The 22167-nt window shown below is 34.2% G+C and overlaps 1 protein-coding gene across 5 annotated transcripts in view; it reads left to right on the forward strand.

Moving 5' to 3' along the window:
- LOC143222691 (caskin-2-like) overlaps positions 1–22167 on the forward strand; it is a 222330-nt gene that overhangs the window by 112119 nt on the left and 88044 nt on the right. For all 5 annotated transcript variants that reach the window (XM_076449533.1, XM_076449535.1, XM_076449537.1 and 2 more), the window contains one exon: positions 7585–7693. In XM_076449533.1, coding sequence (XP_076305648.1) covers positions 7585–7693 — 109 coding nt within the window. The remainder of the gene's footprint in view (positions 1–7584; positions 7694–22167) is intronic.

Here is a 22167-nt window from a genome sequence, read left to right on the forward strand (position 1 = left end):
GCTATACACTTTCTAACTCTGTTGAGTACTTGTGCGCACGTATATGTCGTTGATGAGCGTGATGCGAGTAAACGTTCAACTAATCCTTTTGGGTGGAAAGCAGAAACTCGTATACGGAATACCACGTGTATACATTCTCAATAAATTTCATTAGTGAAACAGTAACCTGCAACAGCACTGCTCCATAGACACAGCTCGTCTATGTAATTGTTTTCGAAAGTCACTTTCCGGTGAATTATGATTTGATTCTCAGTAATGAGATGGATAAAAGCTGTTTTAGCTTCATCTCTGTACAGTTGCACGTGACGTACTTAAGCCTTCATCATTTTCCTGGGCGTGACTTTATTGCCTATGTATTTGCCAACCGACAAACTGAATCAGCTACCAGGTATTAAAAAAACAAAAACTTGTTGGGTGTTATGATAAGTGCTGTCATAAAATGGTAAGGTTTCGGTAACAAATTTCCATATTGTAATCTTGTTTTTCGTAGTATTAGTTGTAGAGCTACAACGTGTTAGCATTAAAATAGATAATTTTGTCGTTGTTATTTTGTGATAAAAGTAATAATAAGCGAAGTACTCGGAACAATAATTAATCATACTTCGTGAAGTACTACTTTCTACAATGACCGGATTGATCTTGTTCCTCTAGTGGTTAGTAGTAGAAACTAATTTATTTTATTGTTAGCATTGTGGTAGGTAGTACAAACCAATTGATTTTCTTGTTACTGCGGTGATAGATAGTAGAAACCAATTGATCTTCTTGTTACTCCGGTGATAGATAGTAGAAACCAATTGATCTTCTTGTTACTCCGGTGATAGATAGTAGAAACCAATTGATCGTCTTGTTACTGCGGTGATAGATACAATCTTTGATATCCTTAGCAATAACAGAAACTAACCAGCTATCATTTTAACTTTATGTTAGCTACTCTCTTCATAATTCTATTTCTGTAATTTTATAAACAATTACGGTTAAAATTTGTTTTTTTGTTTTTGAATTTAGCGCAAAGCTAAACGAGAGCTATCTGCAGTGTAATTTAGCAGTGTAAGACTAGAGGGAAGGCAGCTAGTCATTACCACCCACTGCCAATGCTTTGACTACTCTTATACCAACGAATAGTGGGATTGACCGTAACATTATAACACTCCAACGGCTGAAAGGTCGAGCATGTTTGGTGTGACGAGGATTCGAACTCGCGAGCTTCAGATTACGAGTAGAGTGCCTTCACCACCTGGTCATGCCGAACCATTAAATTTTGTATTGCTTTCTGGTATAGTTAGAAACTCACTTATTCCTCAGTTTGACGACAGTAAATTCCAATTATTATTAAATGAATTTCAGGAAACTACTAAATCAAATTAAAAGTGCAGAGTTACGAAATGCAACTTGTAAAGTTAAAATACACCCAATTTTTAAACCTAAATTTTGAATACTGTCTGAACAAAACTCATCTAGACCATGGACAATTATAAGATTTGTCTTGTTTTTGGAATTTTCAAGCATCTGTTATTTTCGAAAGAAAAATCAAAACTACATAACATGAAGTTCACGTAAGGGACTTAATTCTTGCATTGTAATTCAAATACGTAGGAAGTAAATTCGGTATAATATTAGCCCTACTTATCAACACTAATTTAAAAATCCAATGACCGTTTTCAGTAGTTTCTGATATGCTTCACACGATACTGAATTTATCAGTGTTAATCCACTCCATTCCAAGAGCAAGTTTTTCAGTGAAATAATCCATGAGCAGTACACAGATTTGATGAAAATCTACTTATGGATTATTTTGACCGGGAGCTTGAACTTATAAAACAGTTGTATGATCTCGGTTTATTCTCGAGGCGCTTTTCAAATTCTTAGAAAAGCTTGTAACACTGGAAAAAAAAAAAAACACTTTTTGTACAAGTTTTCATTAGGCGTTTGTAAAAATAATACGTTTTTATCTTTCTGGATTTTACAAATAAATCCACACATAAATACTTTGTCCAGGTAATCGTAACTTTTCAACAAATGTCAGTTATCTGAACTCTGTTTTTGGTCTTCGTGTTAATAATGTAACAGGAAATTAATATTAATTAATTAATAACATAAAATGTTTTGGGTATTTGAATAACATGTGCTTAATCTTCACAATTAATTATACATTTTATTTAGAAAATTAACAGGTTATTTATATTTTGCCATTTTTTTCCATACGAATACACGAATTTAACGAACACAAGATGATGTAGGAACTTGTTATCATTTTTGATTCGCTACTTTCACTGCACCAGACCAGTTTCGCTGAACTCGTAACTCATCAGTGCTACTTGGAAGATCTGGTTTGTTTTTTAATTTCGCACAAAGCTACAAGGGCTATGTGCCCTAGCCGTCTCTAATTAAGCAGTGAAAGACTAGAGATAACAGCTAGTTATCATCATCAACTCATAGGTTACCAACGAAAAGTGAGATTTAACCGTAACATTATAACATCCCACCGCTAAAAGGTAAAGTGTGTTCAGTGTTGGGGGTTCGAGCCCTAGACCCTCAAATTGTGAGTCGAGTGCCCTAACCACTTGGCTATGGCAGATCTCTTAGAAGAACGGGAACTAAACAAATTAGGCCTCACGTGATGGTGAAATACAAGCGCATTGCTACAAACGCGTTTTGCACTTTGGGGCCATAGATGGGCTATAAAAGTGACGATCAAATCTCACCGATGCTGTTGGTGTTTTCCACGCTATTTGGAACACCTATATATACTAAAGTTTTCTGTGTACTCTTGCGCGAAAATTATAAAGTACTTTCTTGTATCATATGTTTTCTTCAACAACAACAAAAAGTAAATGTATATATTGTTTGTAACCTTTGTTACATTTTATCTTGGTTTACATTTGATTTACCAATGGACCCCGCTAGTACAGCGGTATGTCCTCAGATTTACAACGCTAAAATCAGGGGTTCGTTTCCCCTCGGTGGGCTCAGCAGATGGCCCGATGTGGCTTTGCTATAAGAAAATACACGCACACAATTTACCAATGTACTTATGCCGGTTAATTCAGTTCAAATCTGTGTTCAGTTTTTTACTAATAGTTTATTTATTGTTTTTTTTTCTTTTGGTGTTGCTCTACTAGTTACTTCATATTAACCCAGTTTTGTTTTATTTTTGTTACTCTTGGTCATTGTAAACGAAATTATTTTCATTACCCTTTGTCATGATATAATATATTTATATTTATGCAGTAGTTTATTTATCGATGCTCGTATATTAGTTTAAAGAAAATATATGCTAGTTTTCACACTTTTCGAAAAAGAAAACTCGTAAAAACCTTATTTAATCTAATCTAAATTATACGCTTATTTTACTGTTAACATGATCTTTGTTTGGAAGTTTATATTTTAACTTTCTGAATACTAGAACATATTCCATTTTCTTTTAAAACTTTGTTAGGGGTGTTTTGTTAAAATTGTGACCTCACGTGATATGCAACACTGAGAATGTTCCAGCATAGTATTGTTAATATACAGTACAGATTAACCCGCGAGAATTTTTTTTTCAGCTTACATGTGAATATTTAACTTATTTCGAGTGGTTTAAAAAACAACTGATACGTCTAACTCCATGTAATGCTTCTAAATATGATTAGTTCTAACTTTCTTGCAAGCATTAGCTGTTATTGCTGCTTGCAAAATATTTTTCTTTTAAACCCTGAAATGAACATTTTATCATGAAATGCAAATATCCTTCAAGTCATTTGTAAACGAAGACCAAAAACAATAATATCCGTTGGCAAAATATACCGTAGGAAGCATGAATAGAAATTTAAGAAAGAAAATGAGAAAAATTGCAATATTTTGTAGAAGAGAGCGAGTACAAAATATATTACTTTAATTTTTCGTTCGAGCGCCCCAGAGATTCCAAACCAAAACGCTATAACAATGATGTATCGTTACTTGTACGATGGGTGTTCGTCATGAGAACGTGACACGTGGGCAAGTGGAATAACTAAAGCAAGCTATTTTTCATTTTAGATTTTAACTTCATGACGTGTTAGTCCTGGTTTCTATACATATATATAATACACCTTGAAAACTAATGGTTTGCTCATGTTAATAGAATAGTTAAAATTAAACAAAACTTCACAAGACTAACAAGTAGCATGAACTAGCGAAGACAAATTGAAGTTCATTAAGAATTAGCAACACTTTGATCTAACAAGAAGAATTTGACGATAAACATGCTAGAAGCTTACGTCTACTTGGAGAATAACAAAATTTGTATACTCGAATGATCTCGGTTGCTCTGATTCAGTGGAATGTAAAAAACAAAAAAATTCAGTTTCAATTTCTTGTGTAATATTTTTTTTCATTTATGTGTCAAGCTCGATTGCTAAGCAACCAGTATCATAGATGAAAATAGTTTTACAAAAGATCTTCAAGTGATCAAAATAAATGCTATCAGTACATAAGCTTTTATTAAATCTATTCATTATATTTTCTGAAATATTAGATTATTAATACATAATGTCAGCATCAATGCTTATATATTTGTTTTAAGTTAGATATGATATATAGTATCGTACTGGAATTAGACGTTAAATATTTACTCTGTGAATTGTCCAGTGAATGCCTGTTTTGTTTTAAATTTATATTGACTAATTTACAAAAGTAGTTTTGGAAAAAATTAAGAGTGCATTGATGTTTAATTTCAATAAATTCAACAAAATATATATATCGCATAATGTTTAAAGGAATCCATACATTTTTCAAGAGAGATTTTAACATAACCCTTCTCTAAACCTTTTCTAACAATTCAATGCACTTTCTAAAGCAAGGACCTCAAGAGAAAACATTCCAAATGTACCCAAGACATTGTATTAAATATTTCTAAGAATTACTTTTGATACTTGTTATTTGTTATGAAATATACCAAATTTCTATATCATAAAGGAAACATTTTCCTGAGGAACGTATGAAAGTTGTAAGATTTGTGATCAGAAAGAAAAAGGAAAGATATGTGAAAATATAAATTCCGAGAGAAAAGGGAGTAGTGGACATTAAAGAGAAACTTTGTAGCACATGACAAAGGAGTTTCGTAACGCGTTATATATTATTGACCCCAAAAGGTTCAGGGTCACGGCAAACAGAAATTATTTTGGAAAATACATGAGGACGACATTGGTTTCGTAAAACAATTCATAGATAGTCGTCCTTTAGCAACATCAGTCATATAGAACCTGTTTTCTACAAACAAAGCATAAACTGGTGTTATGGGTTTTTTAGGAAAAAAAATATTAGTTTTTCTTTATAGCTGTATGCTCTTCCTTGTATAAAGTGTAAAAAATTACCGGAGGAAATCTGGAGTTCTTTATGATTTAAAGACGTTTTTATCTAAATAGTATTTGAAATAGTGTAACGTTAACTTTTTATTTTAGGACCATAATAGACTTAATAATGTTTTAACGATCTATATTTAGCCAAAAGGCACAGAAACCAAGATCTAAGTTGAACCTAAGCTGAAAAAATATTATAGGTTATATTTGGAACTGACGTTGTGTGAAATTATTATTTCATGAATATGAGCCAAGAACCACATCTAGTGTTTTTACAGAATTGACCGGTCGTTGAAACAATCTGTGGTCTTAATTTTTCTCACTGATATTTCATCAACTTACTAAGGGCCTGTTAACACTGGGGCCTTTTATTCCCTACTAAGTACGGTTTGGTTTTTGTGGAGAACAGTGTAAACAACAAAGTTCAATTGGCAAACAAACTGAACTGGGTCCATCAGAGGAAGTGGTTTCTGTCCGTTCAGTAAAAGAACTAAGCTTGTTTCGCTTTCAAAACTAAAGCGAACATTAGAAAGTATTTGGGAGTGCTGACAAAACACCGTGTGAACTGTGAACACGAACTCTATTTCATTTCCAAATGAACTCTGCGTATTTGTTCACATGACAAATTTGAACAATTATCACACTCCTCAAAGCAAAGGAACTGAAGTTAGACCATCTTAAACGAACCCAGTGTGAATACTGCCCCAGATGACGTGTATAATAGTGTATTGTAGTAACTTTCTACGTTTTCGTTAACGACATCTGAATAATATCATTTTAATAAAATAACAATTGGTAATTAACTCAAATTTAGACTAAATCTGAGGTAAACTGTAACTTGCATCCTTTTCTTTTTAATTTGTAAATTGAAGGCTTTGTAACAGTGATTGGTCAATATCCACTGTTTTAGATGTATGGCATTAAAACTGAAATATAGATAACAAAATAAACACTTCCAAGCTCAATAAACCACAGAAATAAAATAGAAATTGTGTGTGTATGCTATTCATATATGACACTCGTTGCCAATATTATGAACTTGTCCTTGATTGATTGTAATGGAATACGAAAGTCAGGTTGTCCACTTTTGGTACATTGTATTTGTTAATTATAAATTTTTGTTATACTATAAGCAAAAATAGGGAATGCAGAGTGTTCGAGCATTTCTAAGCCTCTGTTTACCGATGCAACAAGGAAAACATTAGTACATTTTAAGGAATATTCCAATAATAGTGCCTGTGATAAAGTTTAGAAATATCATTGTGAGAAAAACCTTTTAGAATGTGTAACTAGCACAAGAATAAAGCCAACTTCTTTCAAAGCCAATGTTTAGTATACTGTATACATACGACACGTGCTTCAACGTACGAAGGTGCTAAATATTTTTGAAGTTCTTAAGTAAGAAATATTTACCTTCCTAAGATAAAAGAATCACCACACATGAACACTAACAACATGCAACTTGCATCAAAACATTAATAAAAGTACTATTGTAGTGAATCCCATTCACTATTGCAAGAATCCCCTACATGTTTCAACCTTTTTTGTTTTTTCTATTACTTCGCACCCCTCCCTGTGGCACAGCAGTATGTCTGCAGTCTTTCACCTCTAGAAACCGGGTTTTGATACCCGCAGTAGTCAGGGGACAGATAGACAATTGTGTAGCTTTGTGCTTAATTCCAAACAATAGCAGCAGGTATTACTTTACAGTGAGTGTTATATCGGGGAGGGTGGACTTGAAATGACTCAACATGATGCGAATGCCCAGGGGTATTGAATAATATAATAACAAGTCGGTAATTTGGAAGAAATTTTGGTCTTTTAAAATTATTTTCTACAAGCAGATATGTTTGCATTTTTGTATATAATAATATGAAGTCAATACGGGAAAACTTGTTCCATCCACACATTGGAACACCTCTCTAGGGTGGGAGATTCGATCAGCTGTGAATCATTTACCACTGCTCTGAGAGAATATGATATTAATTTAAACAAGAGTAGTAAAGCAATCATTTCAAACAAGTATCATCTCACTAATTATAAACTTCTTTATGTCTAACAAGGCATGTTTAAAAACACTTCACACATTCATTTTAACGACATTTCTGAAAGTTAAACGTATATTTGATGAAATATTTAATTAATATTTTTTACTCAAAATATCAGTTGTTTGTTTTGTCGTATAGATACACAGTAGGCTGTTTTCACTATATCCGCAGATAAGATGTTTATTACGTTTTACTACAAAATGTTTTCCTTTTTTCAGTGCGGAATCGATGTGAACAAGCCTAATTCTTATGAACAGACAGCCTTGGATGTTGTGCGCTCTTACTACAACTGCCATGTTTCCCGTGAAATGAAACAACTGCTCAAAGGTAGAATTTCATTTAGTATCGAATCTTTCATGCACTTTCACCATGTCATTATTATATTTTTACCTTGTCAGAAAATCGAAAACACAACGGTGATATTTCTTTTGAGTGGTTATCTAACAAGTAGATCAATGTTAGTGTAACATGCATGTTTTTATAATGTTTTTATGTTGCTATCGTGAAATATCTGCCCACCTTAAAGTACATTTTGTTATTATGTACAACAGTAACCACCCCTTTGTCTTTATGTACAAAACTTGTCTCTATGTTGTTAGTTATGCCTTGTATATCGTTTCCTGACTTTACACCCTTCCGTTTTACAACAGCTTCCAACTTCGTCCCTCTGTTTATTTCATACAGTTTCCTGTTATACAAACCTTTATATACCTACGTGTTTCTGTTATCTAATCTTTCCGTTTCTACGTCCCTCTGTATATGATGTATAGCACATCTCGTATGACGTCCTCCTTTCTTTTTATAGTCTCGTGTTATACAGATCTTACTATTTTTATATCTTTCTTTTATACAATTTTTCCTTTTACAATGACTTTCTGTATACCATATTACTTCATTCTTTTGCTTCATAATTTCGTCGTGTACAGATCTTCATATTTTACGTCCTTCTGATATACAAAATTTCCTCTTTCGACATCCTTCAGCATATTGCATATATAGTGTTTCTCCAGTATCATCCTCTTCATATGCAAAGCGTTCATTTATATGTCCTCTTCTGAATTTTATAAAGTTTCATTTGTAAACACATTTTTATACACATAATACATTTACCGAGTTTACTTCTCTATGCATTTATTTCAGGATCCCCGGGGTTATATCTTGTACGGGGTTACGTCATGTACATCCTTTTTCTGTGCCCATCTTATATTTTATATTATTTTCCCATGTCAACGTCCTCCGAAAACACACATTTATTAACGCACGCCGTTCTTACATGTTCTCAAAGCATGAAGTTTCTCGTCTTTCATTTTTTTTCTGCTATGTTATAAGCTACTAGTGTGCATCACAGATTAAAACTTTAGCCACGGCCTTTCCTTTTGTCTTACTCACAACTTTTGTCAGTAAGGGTTTGCGATGTCAAATGTCCGGAATAAACTTTCACTTCTTTTTTGTGTCATTGCCCTAGCAGCCTTTGCTATTTGCCAGATCTCACCAGGCCTGATGGGCTGTAACGCTCAAAGCCCAATTTAAGCTACTATTTAATTGTAATCGTTTCTATAAATTATGCTCCAAACCCGTTCTCTTAGTTGTGGTTTCGCCATAAAACTAGATAAGGGTAGTAAGAAACAAATTTTTGGTTGTGGTTCTACCTGATAGTAAGTGGAACATATGCTTATCTATTTTGGTAACTTTTACATCTTCCTCTGCCGTACCCAAGTCACTGGTCGTTTGAATATGGCATATAACAAACTTGCCACCTTGGTATTTTCCTGCAACACGTATGTCACAAACTCTTCATGTTTACGCGAACCTGTGTTAGATATTCCCAACATTTTACATGATTTACTCTTCTGTTGGTCGTATATTTCTAATTCTAAGATATTTTATTACCCAGAGTTTCTTACTTTTACAGTTTTCTGTCACATGAAACGACTCACTTTTACAGTCTACTGAAATGGCGAAATCATTTAACAACTTTTAAGGTTGTGTTACACAAATATGTCTTAGTTTTCCACCTCGCTTCTAGAGGGGGGATTGCAATCGTGTTCGTATGTATGTATGTGTGTTTGTCTGTCTGTATTTCTGTGCTAGTATCTAGAAAATTAATAGGCCAATCTAAACAGAAATTGTATACGGAATGAAAAGTTAGTATGGGACTGCCCCACCCAAATTGGTTCGGATACAGTTTCGAATCCTGAATCTGAATAGGTTTGGAGCAGTCGTTTACAATGGGGACATAGGTCACTTTTGCAGTTTTGAATTAGTATATCTCAGTAGAGTGTGATGGGATTTGTACCAAATTTTATGCGATCATAATCCGAATCGCTGATTGTTCTGGATCTGAAAAGGATTTTATGAGTTTTCGAAAGTGAAATCTGATGTTATCCAATACAAACATGAGCAATCTTGAGAAGGAGCTGCGGGATGAAGGTATATAATCTCTCAGATTGCTCTTGTTTTGGTAGTTCTGGCTAACTGTAACCTATTTTACTACAGTGATGACACTTGAGAGTGATTTACTAATTTTCATCTCGTGAAACGTGTATTTGTTTTTGACATCATTCGGGCTTGTTGTAGAACAGAAGTTACTTTGTAGACATTTAGTGCAAGTGAATAATTTAATTAGGCTTTCTTCTATAATTGACAAGTTTGAATTATATTTTTGATTGATTAAATTTAGCTTCTCGTTGGTTTAGATTTCGGTGTCTATGAAAGAAATGTTGAAATATCATTTCAGTATCTCGTGTGCCCTTCACGTGTGAAAACAAGCAAAGTATTTCTTCGTAATGATTCATGTGAAAGGATCTTCTAGGTTTTAAGAAGAGGAGGAAGATGATACAAAAATGAGTTGTTAGAACCAATTTAACTTGAAAATGTCGACAGTTCATCCATTTATTCATCAAGAATAAAACTGTTACATAAATCATTACAGAAACTAACAACTGAAACTGTATGGCTACCGCAATCGCACTGTTTGATATGGAATGATTAAATACTATTTGTGATGGTTTGATATCAGTTTTTTTGTTTGAATGTCCCACAGTGGGTTAGAAGCAAGTTCATGGATTTATATCTCAAAACTCCGTAGCACGATTCTCACGGATGTACACAACACAGGTAACCTCCCTCTCTAATAACTTAAAAATCCAGTTTAGGTACAGCAAAGATAACACGTTGTGTAACTTTGCACTTGATAATCAACAAACAAATCGTTTGAAATATGCTAATTTTATTTTGGCATCTGTCTTTATTAGTCGTAATTTTCGATGAATTATATGTAAATTAAATGTCTTGTTTCTTTTCTACAGATGACAAGTTACAAATCAAATAGCAAAATTACAATGTAAAGTCGATAAATTGTAACAAATGTTTCCAAAAAATAAATTTTGTTTGGGTTGTTTGGAGCAAAATTCAACGAGGGCATTTTGCACTAGCTGTCCCTAACATAGTAGTCGGTCAACATCTCTCACCGCCAACTTTAGAGCTACTCTTTTGCCTATGAAAAGGGGATTGATGGTATTATTGTAACGCCCTCACCATTACAAGTCTAGCGTTCTAAACATGAGGCCATGCCAGGCCAAGATTAATTTTGTTTGAATATCAAGTTATCTAATATTTCAATTTCCATAAGTTTGAATAATAAGAAGCTGTTATTGTTATCACCCTCATAAAATATCCTTCAACTTGTTACATTAGTTTATTTTATACTGAACGTTAAGAAAGCTTTGTGTATTTTGAAGGACTGGCATGACGACATAGACGCGAGTGCGGCGCCACGTTCCACAGGTTTGACATCTTTGCATTTTGTACTGTGCGTCTTCCCAATAACACGGCAGTAGAATGCTGGTAAAGGTAGTCTTGTGACTGAAGAGATTCGTCAGTCTTTTCTCAGAAGAATATATTGGTGTAGTGGGATTGTTAATACACAGCTAAAGACGCAAAGTTTCAGGGGATGAATTCGTCAAGATCTCCATGGAAAGGTAGAAAATTTTAATAGAGAAACGTTAATTTATGGTTTGAAAGAGAATCTCATGATCCAAAATTAATTGCAATGAAGGAAGATTGCAATGTTTCCTGATATCGTTAGCATAATAATAAACAAAAAAAATGCTCACAAAGCAAACAAACAGTCTATAAGATACATATCGAAATCAACGACTGCTTTTTCTAAGAAAGGTGGTCGAAGAACAGAATCATAAGAAGACTATTTGATCACATGCCTGTCAAGTTTCCACACCCTCAGTGCAACTCTAATGGACTCTTGTATCTTTTGCCTGCTGAAAATTGGTGTTGCAATTTGAAGTCCATTTGCAGTTAATAATCGTCTGTGGAAGTTTGTTAAGATTTATAGTTTAAGGTTGATACGCCGTTTCATACAGAGCCTCGTTACAATGAAAATTGCACTCTCGGGGAATAATACATAATCATATCAAAATTGATCGACAGTTGAAGAACCTAAAGCATCTCTCTTCGAATAACTCTCACTTGGTAAGATAATTTTTTGTTCAAATAGGAAGTTGAATATTAAAACGCAGAATATTCCTTTCGTCTACCTGTTCTTCTAGTTAAGAAACACTGATTTTCATAAAACATTTTAGGCTTAGAGCCTTTTATGAAGGAGAGACAGATTGTCAATGAATTTTGAGGGTTACCTGCTTGATTACATTCTTTTATATTCTTGCTTACATTATGGATTTTACTTACGAACGAAGCTATTAGTCTGATGAGAATGTTTGGGGAAAAGAGTTTTTCTGTGTACTACCTTTCGAAGTTGTAATTTAAGACGTACGTGTTTCTGTTGTCATTGAGTGAGACAAATATTTAATACTGGTCACAATATATTTTTGATTACTAAAAATATTGATCTGAGTCAATTGAAAATGTTACTTGGAGTCAAATAGAATTATTGCTGAAGGTCAGATAAAAATATTACATAAAGTCGTTCCGTTAATATCGACTTGTGCTTTTTCATTTATTTCGTGGGGTTTTGCATGTCCATTGGTTTCTTTTTCTCCAAATGTAGGAAAACAAATCAATCCAATAAACAACATGGTTGATATTCTGTTTAGCGCATGCGATATTAAGAAATGTATAGATCGTAGAGCTAGTCACTTGATATATTTTTTTTATTGTCAAATTATAATTTAAAACTAAAGATACAGTAAATGTAAAGTTGCACTTAGTCAATCAACAGATATACAAACTTTATATAGAAGTCATTCACCCTCTTCACTGTGATGTGTTTTTTTTCAATATCATGACCACATGATCCTGGCCGTAAATGATATTTAGGTACTGAGTTTATGATAAAATTACCTTTTTTTTTTTCTTAAATAATAAATCAAAGAATTTACAAAGCACCCCAAACGTCTGGGACGAAAAATGTTTTTGAAATTTGTTTCAGTTGTAGAGAACAATCCTAACCCTTTCTTAGATAGTCGTCCTGTGGCCAAGCGATTACTTAAAGACCTAATTAATATCCGAGTTTGGATACAGGGGACATAATGTAGGAAATTCAATGTATAGCTGCTTTGTACCAAGAAAGTAGTGAAAAACAACTTCTATCGTTTAATAACCTGCGAAACAGCTGTTGATTTTCAGTTATTTAATATTAAAAGGTTATTTGTTCAAGCGATTATGGTTATGAAGAAATCTTATGATTTTGCTGTATCACCGATTGATGTTGTTCAGTAACAATTCTCAATTTTATTCCAAGTTCTTTTCTAGTTGTTCTTTCTTTGTTTTTTTAATTTTGCGTAAAGCTTTACGAGGGCTATCTACAGTAGCTGCCCTAAATTTAGTAGTGTAAGACTAAAGTGAAGGCATCTAGTCATCACCACCCACCGCCAACTCTTGGGCTAATCTTTTGCCAGCGAATAGTGGTATTGACTATCACATTATAACGCCCCCTTCCCGGCTGAAAGGACGAGCATGTTTGGTGTGACGGGATTCGAACTCGCGACCCTCTCATTACGAAACGAGCGCTCTAACCACCTGGCTATGCCGGGCTAGCTGTTTTTTGAAAAGAAACATCAGCAAACGATTTGCAATTGATTTTGTGTTTTTAAAAGCGTCAATAACCTGATCAGTTTTTGTTGCTGTTGAAGTGTTCATCATTTCAGTGGTTAAGTTTTAGCTCCAGGCTGACTGTTCTCTGTACTATTTTATTCCTGAAAAAGAACTAAAAGTCTACTTCGTAAGAAGAGACAGCAGTGATGATATACTAGTTTCTTTGTTTAAATATTTCTTTATTTTTGGAAAACAAACTAGACCAGTGGATTTCTAATGCACAAGACTGATATACATTTGACGTTGCTACATTTTTATGTGGTGTACGCAAATAACAAACTTTGCTGATTACTATATTCATTCATCACATACTTGGTAAATATAGGTTAAATAAAAAGAAAAAAGATTCAGTTAATAATCACTTGCTTCGAGCGTTTAATTACGACGTGTCTTATTCTGTTTCTTTCACGCATCCGATTTCTATATTTCATAGGAGACTAAAAGGATAATCTGGATAGTTTAGTTTAACGAGTTAAACAAAACTGTTAGAAATTGATGTGAATCTCCTTTCCCAACTAAATGTGATATAGATTAGGCATCTAAGCTTATGTCGAATAATTTAATGTGTACTCTTACTACTGATCATTTAATGCTGTGTGATTGAAAGTGTACCTACAGTATTTGGACAGAAAAATTTATAGGGAAAATAGGGAGAAAATAATTAGTTTATGCTACCCAGGGGCACAGTTGGAGGATACAACTAACAGAGCTAAAGATATAATAAAGGTGGCTAGCAATGATGAAATTTTTGTTGTGTTAACAGGGACTAATGATGCAGGGAAAGGTAGGTCAGGAGCTAATGATTAACTACAACAGGTTTATATAGATATTTAAGGAAAAGGACTTTGACTTAATTTTGTCAGGGATACTGTGAGGAATTAATTGTAGAAATGAAGTAATGAGTAGACTAAATGTTAGGCTTTGGTTAGTATGTATATAAAGATCTAGTATAGGAGTAGTTCTAAGGATCAGCTTAATTGGTAGTATTGTAATGCTAGAAGTGTAAGAAATTAGATTGATGACTTTAGGGCACTGGAAAGAATGAAGAATGTTCATATAATAGAAAAAACTGAAACGTTTAAATACAGATGATTATGATGACAAATTTATGTGAAATACAAGGTTACATATATTGCTAATTTAATAGGGATAGAGTAGTAAAAAGTTACATCCTGTTTAAGTTGAGGATATCAAAGATAACAGCAAAGTGATTGAATCCATTAAGGAAAATAAAAGTAGACGGTTTTTTGTGGGATTTTATTACATACTTCCAGATGATATTCATGAAACTAGTGAGAAACTCTAGTGTGAGATTAATATTTAACTATTAATGATGTCATAATTATGGGTTACTTTAATTTTGAGCATATAGTTTAGGAAATGTTCAAGTCAAACAATAAGGGAGAAAGGTTTTGCTTAATTTTAAGGATAATTTTTTTAAATATCCAAAATAAACATATTCCTTATAGAAACAAAAGGATGACTGCAAATAAGAAGCCAGATTGGCTCAGCAAGTGTATGAGAGATAATGTTAAAGAAAATAATTACAAATGTAAGAAATTTAAATTGACTGGTAAAGTGGAAGAGTTACATGGAATATTATAGAAGATCGAGAAAGATGGTCAGACAGGAAATTAGGATAATGTACAAATTAGAAATAAGGATTTCTTTAAGTTCAATAAGGGTAAACAAATGTTAGGATTGGGCTTAAGACCCTTGAGGAATGATAAAGGAAGGCTTGTTTCTGATAATTATAACATGGCTAGGTTATTACATTTTGCCTTCCTTCAGTTTTTACTAATGAAGGTTTAAGTAGTATTCCTCATCTTGAATTGCTAGTAGATGGAAACAAGTTCAGCAAAAAGATTACATTAATTCAGAGCTTGTTAATAATAAATAAAAAAATAAATAAGATATATGAGCTACTTGCTACTATTTTTTGCAGCTTGATAAAAGATGCTTTAAAGTAATTTAACAAAGTTTAGAATTTTATTGGATAGTCAACATGGTTTTACCAAGGGGAACTCTTGCCTTACAAATCCTTTAACGTTTTTTTGTAAAGGTCTTGCTGCTCATGTAGTTGAAGGTAAGGGTGTAAATTTGGTTTATCTGGATTTTCAGAAAGTCTTTTGACAAAGTGTCATATAAAAGAGTTGTAAAAAATTGCCTCTATAGGTGTGGGGGATATCGTAACTAATTGGATAGAAAAAAGACTGGATTAATGCCACAAATGGGATACCTCAGGGCTCAGTCTTAGAAGCCTTACTGATTTTGATTTACATCAGTAGCATAGATAAGAGTGGTCAATAAATTGACAAAATTCACAGATGATATTAATGTATTGGATGTTGTTAGTTGTGAAGAGGATGCTGCTGATTTTCAAAATGATTTGAATATTTAGTGAGTTGGACAAATAAATGGCAGATTGATTTTAATTATAATAAATGCAAGTTAACGTATGTAGTTTATCACAATTTGAATTATAAGTTTAATTTGGATGTGAATAATGTAAACACTGTGATAAAAGAAATGGATCTAGACATAATGTTTGATCACTCTCTTAAGCCACCCAAGCAGTGTACTCTTAGTAAGTGGTAAGGAGAATATGATTTTAGGTTTTATCTACAGAAATATTGAATACAAGTCTAAAGAGATTATAATTTCATTATATAGGTCACTGGTTAGGTCACATTGAATTGTTGGAAAAGGTTGTGAGAAGAGTTAGTAGAATAGTACCTTGGATGAAAGATTTGCCAAATGAGAAGATATTAAGTTCTTTGAAACTGTTTTCTTTTGGAAAAAAAAAGGGTTAGAAGGGACCAGATTGAGGTGTTTAATACTGTAAAGGGAACTGATCGCGTTGATACATAATATTTCTTCATATTTAATGGGGAGAATAGTATGACTAGGAGACACAAATATATTTATTTGTTTTGAATTTTGCGCAAAGCTACTCGAGGGCTATCTGCACTAGCCGTCCCTAATTTAGCAGTTTCAGACTAGAGGGAAGGCAGCTAGTTATCACCATCCACTGCCAACTCTTGGCGTACTCTTTTATCAACGAATAGTGGGATTGACCAACACATTATATCGCCCTCACGGCTGAAAGGGGCGAGCATGTTTGATGCGAACGAGATTTGAACCCGCGACCCTCGGATTACGAGTCGAACGCCTTAACACACTTGGCCATGCTGGCCCAACAGAAATACAAGTTTTGGCAATATTGAAGTCGACTTTATTTTTTCTAAACGAGTGGTTAGTCTCTGAAATTGGTTGGCTTTGAATGTTTTGTAGGTCCTGAATTTTGAGTTTAAGAGAAAGCTTGAAAACTGTATAAATGATAAGTTCTGGGTTTCAGATTTAGAAAAAAATACAATAGTTTACTTTAAAGGACCTGACAGGCAAGATGGACAAATATGTATTTGTTGTCCATAAACATTATGTTATGTTAGAATCGCATGTGAATGAATGTGCATTTGCTGCTAGTTACATAATGTCGTGTGATTAAACGTGTACCTACTGCTGGATACGTGATGCGGTGTGATTTAAACGTGTTACCTACTGGTGGTTACGTGATGCGGTGTGATTTAAACGTGTTACCTACTGGTGGTTACGTGATGCGGTGTGATTTAAACGTGTTACCTACTGCTGGATACGTGATGCGGTGTGATTTAAACGTGTTACCTACTGGTGGTTACATAATGCTATTATTTATTGTTTTACTGATATCTACATCTTTCAAATAAAAATTTTAGCTGGTGACAACAACGTTTTCGTGTGGTCAAACTGCTATTACACTATGTAAAAAAAATTTACACTTTTTCTTGTTCTTGGGCAGAAAGTGTTATTTCCCAATAACTTATGCCTAAAGTAAATGGAAAACATCTGTTTTTCTCTTCAAACTTTGCTTTTGTGAGCTGGGAGCGTATAACGAAAACATGATGGGAGACTATATTAGGGGGCTGATACGTGAAAGGATTTACATTACAGTCGCAGATCTCGAAAACTACTCATCTCTAAACATTCTTGTTCGTTTTTGTATAACTTTAGCATAAATACATGTAAATCTTGATTAATATGTTGTTTTATTCAGACCTTATGTAAATGAAAATATGCAAACTTGCCCGTTTTTACATAGAAAATAGGTTAATTTCTAAATTAATTTCATTATCCAGGTCACAAAAGCAAAGTTTGAAAGGAATAATGGCCATTTTCTGTACTTTTACAGCATAAGCAATTAAGAAATAACACATACTATCCAGGAACAAAATTCGTCTTACGTAATGTTATTTCTGTTGTTTTACTGATCTCTATGTCTTTCATATAAAAATTGTAGCTGGTGATAACAACGTTTCCACTTTACAAGAGACAAAACAAAAATTTGGTCGTGACTCAACTTCAAAATGACAAATCAAAGCTGTGTGTTCAAACTGTGCCAAATGAATAGCTCAGTTTGACTACCAGTATCTCCTAGATACACGCATTATGACTCAGACTTCAAAGCTAAACTAACGGACGGCAGTCTTCCAGCTTGTTCCATTGTTCAAGGAAACCGTCTGTGACCAAGCCATACAAGTACTCACGTTGTCCTGACCCCAGGTGACTTCTCATAACAAAAGTACTAATCTAACAACTGAAGTAATGGAAATTAAAGCTGAAGAATCTGTACTTACGGGAGTACTAACTAAACATAATAAAGTTTGTGTAAAGTTTTGAAGCTAATTACCTGAGAACACCTCCACCACGATATATTCAAAACCTAATTATGAAAGGACCACAATTATTTCAGTCAAGGGATGATAAATGTATCACATATACATTTGTCTTTTGTCATGTGTTGATTAAATAAATGAAGGCGATTACAAATGTAGTCTTTGAGAATTGGTAGGATAATACTGGATAATTGAATTTACGCAGGGTATTGTTCAGGTAGTGCCTTATGATAGAATGTATATATAGAATGTTGGTCGGATAACGTCAGGTAATTAAGCGTTTACATAGTGTTATTTTGATATCATTATCAATCTATGGAATCTATAGGATGTTTGTCATAAACTGTTCAAGTTCTCACGTTTGTTTTAATTGATTGCCCAGAATGAACCGTTTCTTCACACATTTGTTACATTACTATCAGGCAATCCTGCAACTACATACATCCTTAACCAATTACATAGAAATCGAATGTTTACAGGCGGTTTATTATACATATAGTCATAGAAGTAAAATACGGGCTGTTAGATGTGATGAGGAAAACATAAGAAGTGAACTGACATGTGTTTGTTTTAAAATTTATGCGCTAAGTTATAGAAGGAGCATTATGTACCTAAAGCTATTCTAAATTTTGAACGGATAAGCTATTGAGAAAGCAGTTAGTCAACAGCGCTTAACGCCTATGGTTGAACTACTGTTGTCTGACTAAATAATGAGACTTGACCATCACGCGTATGTTCTATCTACAGCCCTAAAGTGCAGAGCAAGGTTTTATGAAGACGGGACGCAAATCAATAAATTCTAAATTCACATTCGAAGTAGGCTAACCATTAGGTCACGCCTGATCTATAACGTTACTTGATCTAAAAAAAAATCCCTATTTTTGTTTAAAAGCAATACTACAAAATGAGTCGGTTGTACACAACAAAGATAAAATTCAAAACTAGCATTATAAGCCCTGAAAGTTACTGTTGAGACTTGTAAAATAATCACATTAGATGAACATTGGTTTAATATTTTGTGGATAAATAGTTTACTATCACTTTTATTTTGTTCAAGAAGCTTTCAACTTTTTTTAGTTTATAAGTAACTGTTTTCTTTACACAGTTGAAAGATGAAAATTTGATTATTCTGATTATCATAAACATGTGCTATACAATGAACCTCTTTATGTTCTACATCTTCTGGTACACAACTGATTGTCAATTTTCAAATTCATGTTTCCTGACGTTCTATATAATTCTCCGTCAGGATCAGTCATCAAGATGATTACTTCTGCACACATATATGGATAATTTAGTGTTAAGGAAAAACGGCGGTTCGAGAATGGAATTTTTTGTTCATGTTATCTGTTTTAAACAACGTTGGAATTCTACAAGGATACCTATTCTCCTCACTCTCTTTAATATTTTTCTAGAAAGGACTTTGACTGATGCCTTGGACGATCATGCAGGTACTGTCAGTATTAGAGATAGGCCAATCATTAACCTTCGCTTTACAGACGACACTGGTGGCTTGACAGAAGAGCAAAAACTAACCAGTTTGGTGACATACCTCATGGAAGTTAGTGACAACAAGACTCAACTTATGACAACAATATAAACGACATCAGCAGACAAAGGCATGAAACGGTAAAAAGTTTCAAATTCCTGAGATCAATTGTCCCAAAAAGGGGTTCCAAACCTGCTATGCTTTCCAGGTACGGTTACGTCTCACGGTCGTCTGGCTTGTCAAAGAGAATCTTGCATGACACCAGAGAGGGAAGAGAAGAAGAGGTGGGAGAACAACATCTAGGGAGTGGACAGAGTTGGAGTTCAACTTCCAGAAGGCAGTAGAAAACCGGGAAATATGGGGAGAACTTATTACAAAGACGTAAGAGGTTTTCCAACGACTCCAAGGGATAAGAAACAAAGTGAAGTGAAATGGCCCACTTAATAATGTTGCAATTTCTTCACTAGGGTCACATGTACTTGTAGGAATGTTTGTATAAGTATGAATATGAATTTAACTCATATAAATGGCCTCCTAATTGTGTTGTAATTGCTTCACTAAAATCACGTACGCATGTAGGAATGTTTATACACTGCTGGCCAAAATATTAAGGCCAATGAACATAAAGAAAAAATATGCATTTTGCGTTGTTAGACTCAACCACTTATTTGAGTAGAGCTTCAAAAGATGAAAATAAGAAAAGGGAAAAAAATCTTTTTCAGCATTTAATAGAAAAATGTGAACATTATGAAATTAGCCTAAATACTAGCTGGTTAAAAGGTTAAGACCCTACTGAAACGAAGCGTTAATCGGTAAACACGTAACGAAATTTAGTCATTTGTGTTCAAGCATTAGCGTTGTCAACATCTCCCACTGACATCTCCTGTGTTACATTGGGTAAAAACATGGCAAAGGCTAAAAAGTTGACAGTTTTAACGTGGCAGAATTGTCGAGCTTCAAAAGCAAGGTCTCTCTCAACGTGCCATCGCTGGTGACATTGGGCGTAGTAAAACTGCTGTTGCAAATTTCTTAAAAATCCATGAGGGACACGGAACGAGAATTTCAAGTGGATTCGACGGGTTGTCCCGCAAGATACCAGCTGATCGTCGAACCATAATGCAGCTCAAGAATAATGAGACAGCTGCGACAGAAAGGCTTTAAAAACGTAAACGTCTTCAAAGGCCACGCCTCCTTCCACATCACGAAACAGGTCGGTTAAAATTTGCTGAGTAGCACCAAACATGGGAGGTAGAAAAGTTGAAGAAGGTTTTGTTCTCTGATGAAAAAAAAATTTAACCTGGATGGTCCAGATGGCTTCCAACGTTGCTGGCACGATAAGGATATTCCATCGGAGACATTTTCTACACGACACAGTGGAGGAGGTTCCATCATAATCTGGGGTGCTTTCTCCTTCCATGGAACAATGGAGATTGAGGTTATACATGGGCGTCAAACAGCAGCTGGCTACATTGGCATGTTGGAGAGAGCATCCTTATTGGTTGAAGGCCTTCGCTTGTGTGGAAATGACTGGGTCTTTCAGCAAGATAACGCTGCAATTCACAATATCCGCAGGACAAAGGACTTTTTTCATGGCGAATAACGTGATTCTTTTGGGCCATCCAGCGTGTTCGCCCGGACTGAACCCCATTGAAAATGTTTAGGGGTGGATGGCAAGGGAAGTCTATACAAATGGACGTTAATTCCAAAGAGTGCATAACCTTCGTGAAACCATCTTCATCACTTGGAATAACATTCCAGCCAGCCTTCTGCAAACGCTTATATCGACCATGCCAAAGCGAATGTTTGCAGTTATTCGCAGTGACGGCCGTGCAACTCACTACTGAGATCTCTTGTTGGACATTTCCTACCATGTTTAGGACTTCTTTTTGGTATGGTCTTAAACTTTTGACCAGCTAGTATTTAGTCTAATTTCATAGTGTTTACAGTTTCGCTATTAAATGTAAAAAATTATCTTTTTATTTTCCCTTTTCTTATTTTCATCTGATGAAGCTATACTGAAATAAATGGTCGAGTCTAACAACGCAAAATGCATATTTTTTCTTTACGTTCATTGGCCTTAAGATTTTGGCCAACAGTGTACAAGTGTAATGGAGAATAGGCGTTATGTAAATGACCACCTAATGGTGTTGTAATTGCTTATTTCATCTTTTGGAAATCTTTTTCAACCTAGGAAATACAAATACTATTCTAATAACCCATGTGTTGCAGCTAAGAAGATTATACTTTTTCAACCACATTGCCTCTGTCATATCCAGTCCCGACCAGATATTTAGCTCAACACCAAGACTTGTAAGACCAACTGTGATACTTCCAGACACAACAGTTGTGCATGTGGCATTTATACATTTTAATGAACAACTGTTATAGTATAAACTACGTTAAACAAGTGAATTGTAATTACAGTGTTCAGTAATGGCTGTTAATTCTATTATAATGTCACATTTCTTAACTTATTTGAACAAGAAATGAAATCTAAGGATTACGTTTAGAAGATCCAGTTACGTCACTGG

This window comes from Tachypleus tridentatus, chromosome 8 (assembly GCF_004210375.1).
Source record: "Tachypleus tridentatus isolate NWPU-2018 chromosome 8, ASM421037v1, whole genome shotgun sequence".
In the NCBI taxonomy this organism is placed as follows: Eukaryota; Metazoa; Arthropoda; class Merostomata; order Xiphosura; family Limulidae; genus Tachypleus; species Tachypleus tridentatus.